The sequence below is a fragment of the Myotis daubentonii genome, chromosome X, assembly GCF_963259705.1.
Source record: "Myotis daubentonii chromosome X, mMyoDau2.1, whole genome shotgun sequence".
Classification (NCBI taxonomy): domain Eukaryota; kingdom Metazoa; phylum Chordata; class Mammalia; order Chiroptera; family Vespertilionidae; genus Myotis; species Myotis daubentonii.
The window spans coordinates 65,864,085-65,875,570 of NC_081861.1; the positions used below are offsets into that span (position 1 = coordinate 65,864,085).

An 11,486-nucleotide genomic window follows, 5' to 3' on the forward strand; every position below is an offset into this window, starting at 1 on the left:
TATCCCCTCTGATTGGTCACCATTCCCTTAGACTGGTTGCTATAGTAACTCCTGAGCTCAAAGGTCGAACCTCCTTCCTTATTGTTTTCCTATTCCCTTTGGGCTTTCTTCTTCTTCTTCTGGATGAAGGGCTTCCTTCCCTTTATTTTGTAAATATAGACCTTCTGCTGTTCCCAGCTCCCTCATTCTATGGAAATGTTTCTGTTGCAGCTTTTCAGCTCCCCTATTCTATGGAAACATACCTTCTGCTGCTCTGCAGCCCTGTGCTTCTTCCATGGTCCCCTTAATTTCTAAAATTTCCAAAATTTCCTAAACCTGTCCTATTTTACTCCTAAAATTCCTATTTCAGTAGTAGCTATGTAATAGGTAAAAAATAAAATCTTAGTAAATTACAAACAAACAGAAAAACAAGGAAATAGAAAAACAAAAATTCATATTCCTGGACTTGCAGATAGGGATTTTGGATTGATTGCATACAGCTGGTTTTACTTCTTGCCGGCCCACACACTCCTTCATCTACTCACAAACTTTAAAGTATTATTTTCTAAGTCATAAACTCACAAAATAGAAGGAAGATGGATGGGTGCTAAAAGTGACAGCAAAGGAGAGAAAAAGGAATCCTAACACAGGTGAGAAAAGCCTACAGCCAATTCAATTAACACTGCAAAACCTCAAATGTCTGGAAACAGAACATCAAATGTCTGGAAATGGAGAGGAAGATGGTGTAAAATAAAGAGAATAATTCAAAAATTTGTTTAAAAAATAGAATGCAGTGTCACATTTCCCCATCCTCGTATAAGAAAAGTTGATTTTCGGAACAGTTAAAACAGAGGTGTTCTGGATTGGAGAATACCATACACATTTATAGCAAAAATAAACAGAATTGAATGGACATTTGCTTCTTGGGTGCTAAAACCGCCCCCCCCCTTCAAAGCCCCTCTGACTACTCTTTGGCTCCCAGCAGTTAGCATCAACATTCATGTGCAGGCAGGAAATTTGAATGTCTTCTGTAGAGAAGTCAACACAAGCTAGTACATAAGTAGTTACAGAAAATTGACCCAACGTGCTCAGAACTTCAAATCAGACCTTTTTTATTTACAATTTTCAATCTATAATAATAAAAGAGTAATATGCTAATTAGATGGGACATCATTCTGGATGTCGTTCCTGATGAAGCGTGGGCTGGAGGGAAGCCAGCCAGGGTCCCAGGTGCTGGAGGGAAGCTGGTGCTGGCAGCTGGGGGAAGGAAGGCCTACTCTTGCATGAATTTCCGTGCATTGGGGATCTAGTTATGAATAATCAAGGATTACCCAAACATTTGAGAAAAATCCCTAGGAAGCCTAAGTGTAGAAATACAGTGGAACCTTGGCTCTTCAACTGAACTTGTTCTGGAAGGCTGTTCAAGAAGCAATGTTGACCCTAGCTGGTTTGGCTGAGTGGATAGAGCTTCGGACTGTTGCCTGAAAGGTCCCAGGATCTATTCTGGTCAAGGGCACATGCCCTGATTACAGGGTTGATCTCCAGTGGGGTCCTCCAAGAGGCAGCCAATCAATGCTTCTCTCTCATCATTGATGTTTCTATCTCTCCTTCCTCTGGCTTCCTTTCTGAAATTAATAAAACTATATTAAAAATAAATGAATACAGAGAAGCAATATGTTTGAAAACCTAATCATTTTCCCCATTAGAATAATGCAAATTGAATTAATCTGTTCCAAACCCCTAAATCAGTGGTTCTCAACCTTCTGGCCCTTTAAATACAGTTCCTCGTGTTGTGACCCAACCATAAAATTATTTTCGTTGCTACTTCATAACTGTAATGCTGCTACTGTTATGAATCGTAATGTAAATATCTGATATGCAGGATGGTCTTAGGCGACCCCTGTGAAAGGGTCGTTCGACCGCCACAGGTTGAGAACCGCTGCCCTAAATGATTCCCTGTTTTAACCCTTCTTATATACAGTACATGTCTAATGTACTCTTTAATATGTAAACAAATATTTCTCTTCTTAAGCTTATTGAAACACCCCTACTAGCTTTAAGGAATAACTTTCAGCTCTCTTCCAAGGGTGCAGCTTCTTTGCTTTTTCACATGTCACTGCCTCTGAAATGCTTTTCATTTATCCAAATCAGTAACAGTTTTTCTACCTCCTCAATTGCCTGTGATCAGTTGTTTTGTGAGTGCTATCACACCATTAGCGACATCAGCACACTTGATGGCCTTTTTATGTTTTAAAATTGTGCTAATCATTTCTCCAGCAACAAAAGCAAAACAAACAAAAACAACAAAAACCCACAAAAATATTCACAGCACAATTTCTTGAAATGCAAACAACAGGAGGTTTTAGCTGTAAACTGACTTGCATTTGCTCCCTTTTTTTTGTGGCCCCAGAGATGGTTTTTGTGAGCATGAAAGGGTTGTCAGGATGAGAACTGACGTTTTGTTAAAAAATGGAGACATTTTTTCTGTGAACAACTTCTGTGAACAATTGTTCAAGATGTGAGACATTTGAGAACTGAGGTTTGACTATAGTGCAACTTGAAGGAAATGGTGACATTTTAGAAATAAATTTTTAAAAAGAAGAAAAATACTATGAGGAAGGAATAGTCAAATAATTTTGAAGTGCTCTCAGAATGTTTTTGTAATGACAGAAATTTAAAAGTGTTAGAAGATAAATTGTAGGAGATCATCCAGGAAAGAAAGCAAAAGAGAATAAGGTAGAAAAAAAGGTAAAAATAGTAGAAGACAAATCCAGAAAGTCCAAATCTGAAGGATAGGAAGATAAAATGGAAAGGAAATAATCATTAATAAGTAAATTAAAAAATATTTTCCAGAAATGATCAAAAGGGGTTTCCAAACATGCAAAATATTTAAGATAAAATACAAAGACAGTAAGACACATTATTTTTAAATTTCAAAACACAGAAAAAACAAGCAAAATAAAACATTTTACAAGTTTTCAAAAAGAGGGGGGAAAATGTCATATAGAAATTATTGAGTCATGATGACATCTACTTTTTTCACTGTAACATCAGAAAGTAGAAGACAATATAGTTATCTACCACTTAAACAACCTCCAGTTAAGATGAAGTTAGTTAGAGCCCATCCAGCATGGCTCAGTGGTTGAGTGCAAACCTATGAAGCAGGAGGTCAAGGTTCAATTCCCAGTCAGGGCACATGCCTGGGTTGCGGGCTCGATCCCCAGTGAGGGGCATGCAGGAGGCAGTTGATTAATGATTCTCTCTCTTCATTGATGTTTCTATCTTTCTCCCCCTTTCCCTTCCTCCCTAAAAACAATGAAAATACATTTTTTTTTTTTTTAGAAAGATGAGGTTAGAAAATTTTGCTAGTACAGACATTGATTTTCACAAACAAGTAGTACTTTCCATAAGCACTTTCTCAGAAATCTACTGGAGGATATATTCCATCAAAAAGAGGGGACAAATGACATAAAAGTAAAGATATGGGATGCAAGTGAAAGGACCAAGGCCGCTGAAACCTCCACTCCAAAGCCGCTGAGACCTCCACTCCCCCTCCTTAACTAAATCTCTCAGCAAATACAAGGTTGAGAGGAAAGCCTCCCCCTCCTCCTGTGTTCCAGCTGACCTTCTCCGTAGACCCTGGTGCTTAGGTTTAGTCACAGCAAAGTTATGTTATCTCCTCCCGGGACTGGTTAATGTAAGACAGACCACCGGAGCCCCCAGGGAAGGGAGTCAGCTACGAAAACAAGCCTGTCCGTGTAAGAGATAAGTTATGGGTTAACTGATAACCTGGATTCCTGCTGTCCTTGGGAAATGAGTCGACTACAGACACAGGCTGTCCTTGTGAGAAATGAATTATGAGTTGATTGTTAGACCAAATTCCTGCTTTCCAGGCCACCTGCGTGTGGTTTTTGCCTTTATAAGCTCATGCTTTGCCCTTGCTCAGGGCTCCAGTCGGCCAGCACTTCCCGCACTTCCCTCGGGTTGCTGCCTGTCTGACTGCGAGTCCCTGCGCCGCGCTTGTAATAAACGAAACCTCTTGCTTTTGCATCAAGTTCTGGTCTCCGCGCTTGACTTGGGGCTGTCGCCTCTTCCGTCGGATACACCGGGGGTCCTGGGACCCTACATTTGGGGGCTCGTCCGGGATTTGGCGACCCCCCTCAAGCGCTAGGATCGGTCTTGGAGGTAAGCAGACTCCGGAGTCGTTTGGTGTTTGTTTTGTCTTTTGTTCGTCCTTAGTTTCGGTTTTCATTTTGAAGAGGCAGGTTGCCGGCTCCGTAAGGAGTCGGCTCCTCTGGTTGAAGGGTCTTCGACCAGAAAAACTGCCACCCTGGGGGACGCCCCAGGAACGGGTGGTGACCAAGAGGTCTTGGTCACTTCTGGCGGTCCGGCGACGGGCACTTGTGTGTCCGGCCGGACCAGCATCAGGGAGGGGTATCACCCCTCAGCGGCCGTTTTGTGTCTGTTCAGATTCGTGTGGTTTCGGTGTCTCGTCGTGTCACTTTTTGTTCTTTGTGCTTGTCTTCTGCTTTTTCTCTCTGATCTAGGAAACATGGGCCAAGGAAGCAGCACCCCTCTGTCTCTTACAGTGGCGCATTGGAAAGATGTCCAGAATCGGGGATTCAACCTCTCCGTCAGCGTCAAGAAGGGTCCTTGGCAGACTTTCTGCTCATCTGACTGGCCAGCCCTAGGTGTAGGGTGGCCGGCGGATGGGACATTTGACCTATCTCTTATTTTTGCAGTAAAGAATAAAGTGTTTCAGTCGGGATCGGCGGGCCACCCGGACCAGCAGCCGTATATCGTTGTATGGCAGGACCTAGTCCAAAACCCTCCCCTTTGGTTAAAACCCTGGCTGGCGCCCGGTACCTCCCGGGTTCTCGTGGCCCGGACCCCTCCCACGAGCCAGGCAAAACCCCCTCTGGTTGACTCTCAAGCTGATCTTCTCCTCTTGGACTCCCCACCCCCTTACCCTTCTCCTCTCCAGCCGGAATCGCCGGAGAGACCAGAGCCCTTAGCACTCCCTGCTCCCCGTGCAGAGGGACCGGCCCAGGGAACTCGGAGCCAAAGGAGACGTCCCACATCCCCAGATTCAACTGATTCAATTGTGGCCTGTCCGCTTCGGCCATACGGGCCCCCGCCCCCTCGCGGGGACGATGACGAGACGGCCCTGCTCCAGCCGCTCCAATACTGGCCCTTCTCCTCAGCGGACCTCTATAACTGGAAAACTAACCATCCTCCCTTTTCAGAAGACCCACAACGCTTAACAGGATTAGTCGAGTCCCTTATGTTCTCTCACCAGCCCACCTGGGATGACTGTCAGCAGCTACTTCAGACTCTCTTCACTACAGAAGAGAGGGAGCGGATTCTTCTGGAGGCTCGAAAGAACGCTCCCGGCCCCGACGGCCGGCCAACCCAGCTCCCCCATCTGATGGATGCAGCCTTTCCCTTGACCAGACCGGACTGGGATTTTAACACGGCAGAAGGTAGGGAGCACCTGAAGGTCTACCGCCAGACCCTAGTGGCCGGCCTCAGAGGGGCAGCACGGCGCCCCACAAATCTGGCTAAGGTAAGAGAGGTCGTCCAGGGGCCCACTGAACCGCCCTCCGTTTTTCTTGAGCGGCTGATGGAGGCGTTCAGGCGGTACACCCCCTTTGACCCCACCTCGGAGGAACAAAAAGCCTCGGTAGCCATGGCTTTCATAGGGCAGTCAGCTTTAGACATCAAAAAGAAGCTGCAGAGGCTTGAGGGGCTGCAAGACTTTACCCTCCGGGACCTAGTTAAGGAGGCAGAGAAAGTGTATCATAAGAGAGAGACTGAGGAAGAAAAGGAGCAGCGAAAAGAGAAGGAGAGGGAGGAAAGGGAAGAGAAGAGGGAGAAAAGGGAAGAGAAAAGACTAACTCGTATCTTGGCCGCAGCGATAGGAGAAAATAAGCCGCAGGAGAAAGAGAAGGGAAGGCGGGCAGGTAACCTGGGCAACAGGCCGCCGTTAGGCAAAAACCAATGTGCCTACTGCAAGGAGGAAGGGCATTGGAAGCGGGAGTGCCCGAAGAGACTAGCGAAAAAGGCGCTGGCACTTCAGGGAGATAGTGACTGAAGAGGTCGGGGCTCGGATCCCCTCCCCGAGCCTAGGGTAACTCTTAAGGTGGAGGGGAAGCCTGTTAACTTCCTGGTGGACACGGGAGCCCAGTATTCAGTTCTCAAGAAACCGCTAGGGCCGGTCTCCCAGAAGACCTCCTGGGTAATAGGGGCAACAGGAAATAAACAATACCCCTGGACCACCACCCGGACGGTGGATTTAGGCGCGGGAAGGGTGACTCATTCCTTCCTCGTAATACCAGAGTGCCCAGCCCCCCTTCTGGGGAGAGACATGTTAACTAAAATGGGGGCCCAGATCACCTTCACTCCACGAGGGCCGACCCTGACCCAACATGGGGAACCAATTACCCTCTTAACACTTCAACTCGAAGATGAACACCGGTTGTTTGAGGGCAAAGTCCAAGAGGACGGGAGGATAGCGGAATGGTTACAGCAATACCCTGAAGCTTGGGCTGAAACTGCGGGGATGGGCTTAGCTGCCGAACGGCCCCCTGTAGTAGTAGAACTTAAGTCTACCGCAACCCCGATTGCGGTGCGACAGTACCCCATGGCAAAAGAAGCCTGGAGGGGAATCAAGGTCCACATCCAACGTCTCCTACATCTAGGGGTCCTGGTCAAATGCCAATCTCCGTGGAACACTCCACTCCTCCCCGTAAAGAAACCGGGAACTGACGACTACCGGCCGGTGCAGGATCTGAGGGAGGTTAATAAGAGGGTACAGGACATACACCCCACGGTTCCCAACCCTTACAATCTCTTGAGTGCCATCCCTCCGTCTCACGTGTGGTATTCAGTTTTAGACTTAAAGGATGCCTTTTTCTGCCTACGGCTGCACCCTGCCAGTCAGAATATCTTCGCCTTCGAGTGGAGAGACCCTGACTCGGGGATGACAGGACAGCTGACCTGGACTCGGCTTCCCCAAGGATTCAAGAACTCCCCCACTATCTTCGACGAGGCCCTTCACCAAGACTTGGCTGCCTTCCGCGCGGACCACCCACGCGTCACTCTTCTCCAATACGTGGACGACCTCCTCCTCGCCGGAGCCACGAAAGAGGACTGTGAGGCAGGTACCAGAGCTTTGCTCTTAGAGCTCTCTCGTTTGGGGTACAGGGCCTCAGCCAAGAAGGCGCAGATATGTCGGCGGAAGGTAACCTATTTAGGATACGCCCTAGAAGGAGGGAAGAGATGGCTCACTGAGGCCCGGAAGAGTACAGTCACCCAGATTCCTAGGCCACAGACCCCCCGACAGGTACGCGAGTTCCTGGGGACGGCCGGATTCTGCCGCCTCTGGATTCCGGGTTTTGCAACCCTGGCGGAGCCCCTCTACCCGCTGACAAAGCAAGGGAATCCCTTCGAATGGGGGGAGGCCCATCAAAAGGCTTTTGACAATATTAAGGAGGCCCTCCTCTCTGCTCCGGCATTGGCGTTACCAGATGTAGCCAAGCCTTTCACCCTGTTTATAGACGAAAGAAAGGGGGTAGCCAGAGGGGTCCTAACTCAGACCTTAGGCCCCTGGAAGAGGCCGGTGGCCTACTTATCCAAGAGACTAGATCCTGTGGCTAGGGGGTGGCCGGGCTGTTTAAGAGCAATTGCAGCCACTGCCCTGCTTGTAAAAGATGCAGACAAGCTCACCTTAGGGCAGAAACTGACTGTAGTGGCTCCGCATGCCCTCGAGAGCATTATCCGGCAACCACCGGACCGGTGGATGTCCAATGCCCGGATGACTCACTACCAGAGCCTCCTGCTAAACGAAGATCGAGTCCACTTCGGGGCTCCGGTGGTCCTCAACCCGGCTACATTATTGCCGGAGGTGAATCCCGAGGGTAAGGAAGTTCTACACTCATGTCACGACATCCTGGCAGAAGAGACGGGACCAAGGAGAGACCTTAAGGATTCTCCCCTGGCAGGGCCTCAGCTTACCTGGTTCACAGATGGCAGTAGCTACCTCCATGAAGGTAAGAGGGTAGCGGGTGCAGCTGTAGTCGATCGAGACCGAACTATCTGGGCTAGCAGCTTGCCCGAAGGAACTTCAGCTCAGAAAGCTGAGTTGATTGCCTTAACTCAGGCCCTCAGGCTTGCAGAGGGCCGCCGAGCCAATATTTTCACTGACAGCCGTTATGCCTTTGCTACTGCTCATGTGCACGGGGCCATATACCATCAGAGAGGCCTTCTCACATCGGCGGGGAAAGAGATTAAGAATAAACAAGAGATCCTTGACCTCCTAGAGGCCGTCCATGCCCCACGGGAAGTAGCCATTATTCACTGTCCCGGCCATCAGAAAGGGACCTCAGAGACAGCCGTGGGAAACAGGAAGGCGGATGCTGAGGCAAGGCAGGCCGCCCTCGGGCCCCGGATATTCGCCCTGGCTGCTGGCCCCACGGCATTACAGTCAGGAGCCCCCCACTACACCCCAGAAGAAGAAGAAGATCTGCTTAAAAGACCAGAGAAATACCATAGGGACAAATTCGGGGTTTGGAGGACCACGGGGGAAAAAATGGTGGTACCAAGGGAAGCGGCCACCGCCTACCTCCGCCAACTACATCGCCTCACCCACCTGGGGGTCAAACACCTCTGTTCCACCAGCCGGGCAACTGGACATTATGTCAGGGGACTCAATCGCCTCGCAGAGGAAGTAGCCAAGCAATGCAAGGCGTGCCAACTGGTGAATATACACCCGTCCCAAGTCGGGGCGGGACAGAGACTGAGGGGAGACCGACCAGGAAGTTACTGGGAGGTAGATTTCACCGAGGTGAAACCTGCCCGATACGGTTACAAATATCTCCTAGTATTTGTAGATACTTTCTCAGGTTGGGTAGAAGCCTTTCCTACCAAGAGGGAGACTGCAACCGTGGTCGCCAAGAAGATCTTAGAAGACATCTTCCCCCGGTTTGGAATTCCAAAGGTAATTGGATCAGACAACGGTCCGGCCTTCGTTGCCCAGGTAAGTAAGGGAATGGCCAAGATACTAGGGGCGGATTGGAAGTTACATTGTGCTTACAGGCCCCAGAGTTCAGGCCAGGTAGAAAGGATGAACAGAACATTAAAAGAGGCTATGACTAAATTATCCTTAGAGACTGGCGTGGCAGACTGGACGGTGCTCCTTCCCTTTGCCCTTTTCCGCGCGCGAAATACTCCCGGCCCCCTAGGAGTGACCCCCTTCGAGGTCCTGTTTGGGGCCCCTCCGCCCCTGGCCACTGACCCATGGTCAATGCCCACAGATACTCACACCCCTCAATCCCTGCTCGCCAGGCTGAAGGCCCTCGAGACCGTCCAGAAGGAGGTGTGGACTCCCCTGGCTGCCCTCTACCAACCAGGAGAGCTGCAGGTCCCCCACCAGTTCCAGGTCGGAGACTTCGTCTACGTAAGACGACATCGAGCTGCTAATCTCGAGCCAAGGTGGAAAGGACCCCATTTGGTGCTACTGACAACCCCGACGGCAGTCAAGGTAGACGGCGTAGCCGCTTGGATCCACGCCTCCCACGTTAAGCGAGCACCTCCTCCAGAGGATGATGGCCACGGATGGACTGTGGAGAACACCGACAACCCTCTCAAGCTGCGGATTCGCCGCCGCCCTCATCCTCTTGCTGAGCCTGCCACTGATAAGTAGCAACCCTCATGCCCCAAAGAGACTAACCTGGAAAGTACTGTCCCCCCATACCGGGCAGACAGTTTGGTCAACCTCCAGCGTAGCCCCGCCAGGGACCTGGTGGCCAGATCTAACACCAGATCTCTGTGCTATGGCTGCCGGGAATCCTGACTGGGATATTCCCCGTGAAACTGTAGTCACTTCCCAGCGGGGACCTGAGACTCATTTCTATGATGACCCACCCTCCTGGGCTCCGGGCTGCAGCGGTACTAGAAACCGCCAAAGCCTCTCCAGAACCTCATTCTACGTGTGCCCCAAGGATAGACAAGGGCGTGATGGTAACTGTGGGTCAGAGCGAGAGTTTTTCTGTGCAACTTGGGGATGTGAGACAACTGGAACTGTACACTGGGTCCAACCGCCCCCTGAGTGGGAGCTCATCCAGGTCCAGAGGAATAAGAGCCAATCTTCTGGACATAGGGGGTGGATTAATGCGTTAAGTATCTCCTTCACCCCGATGGGGCGATCCTATGAGCTGAACAAATGGCGCTGGGGATTAACGTGGGGGCTCCGGCTATATAAAGAGCACTATGATGATGGTCTCCTTTTTAAAGTAGTCCTAGATGTACAGGAGTACAGGCCACCAGTTGCAGTAGGGCCAAATCCCGTCCTGTCTAGCCGGCAGATCCCTGAGAAAGGGGAGCCCCACGTCACAACCCCAGCACCCACAGGGACCAGCCCAGTCTCCAGAGAAAAATTGGCAGACCCCATGGACCCGGAGGCTGGCACTGGCCAGAGACTGTTAGGTCTAGTAGAGGGGGCCTATAGTTTTCTGAACATGTCCAAATCTGACCTAACTGAGTCCTGCTGGCTTTGTCTGAATACAGGGCCACCCTACTATGAGGGAATAGCCTTCCGGGGAAACTATACCAACATCACCAGTCACGATCATTGTTCATGGGGGCAGCAGGGGAAGCTGACCCTCACTGAGGTCTCAGGACAAGGCACATGTATAGGGCAAGTGCCGAGACACCGCCAGCATCTCTGCAGCGAGAGCCTAGCCCCCCCTTCCCTCCTAAACTATTACTTAGTACCCCCAACGGGGGGATGGTGGGCCTGCAGTACGGGGCTCACCCCCTGTCTGGCAGCTCAGGTCTTCAACCGCTCCCGAGATTATTGTATTCTTGTCCAGTTAGTTCCTAAGATTATGTACTACCAAGCTAACGCCTTTGAGGAAGAGTTCGATCCCTACCCTCTTTCCCATCGAGGTAAACGGGAACTCGTCTCCCTGACCTTAGCCGCTATCGTAGGCCTGGGGGTCGCGGCAGGAGTAGGGACGGGAGCAACAGCCCTCATTAAAGGCCCTACCTACACCGAGGAACTTAGGATTGCCATAGATGAGGACCTCAAACATATAGAACACTCTATTACTAAGCTTGAGGAGTCTCTAACGTCCCTGTCTGAAGTAGTCCTACAAAATAGGAGAGGACTTGATCTTCTGTTCTTAAAAGAGGGAGGGCTGTGTGCAGCTCTCAAGGAGCAATGCTGTTTCTATGCTGATCATTCAGGAGTAATAAAGGATTCCATGTCGAAACTCAGGGAAAGGTTAGAAGCTCGCAGAAGAGAGCGAGAAACCAAACAGGGCTGGTTTGAAGGATGGTTTAACAGCTCACCTTGGTTCACAACCTTAATCTCTTCCCTGATGGGGCCTATTATTATTCTTCTCCTCCTTCTAACGTTTGGGCCATGCATATTGAACCGTCTAGTCACCTTCATTCGGGACCGGATCAGTGCGGTTCAGGTAATGGTCCTCCAACAACAGTACCAG

The 11,486-nt window shown here is 49.9% G+C and overlaps 1 protein-coding gene across 1 annotated transcript; it reads left to right on the forward strand.

Annotated features, from left to right (window-relative positions):
- Positions 1 to 4,531: 4,531 nt before the first annotated feature.
- Positions 4,532 to 9,310, forward strand: LOC132224013 (uncharacterized). The gene is given in 2 exon segments (XM_059679071.1): positions 4,532 to 8,936; positions 8,939 to 9,310. Coding segments are annotated over 2 exon segments (4,491 nt in total). The 3' UTR covers positions 9,025 to 9,310.
- Positions 9,311 to 11,486: the final 2,176 nt, after the last annotated feature.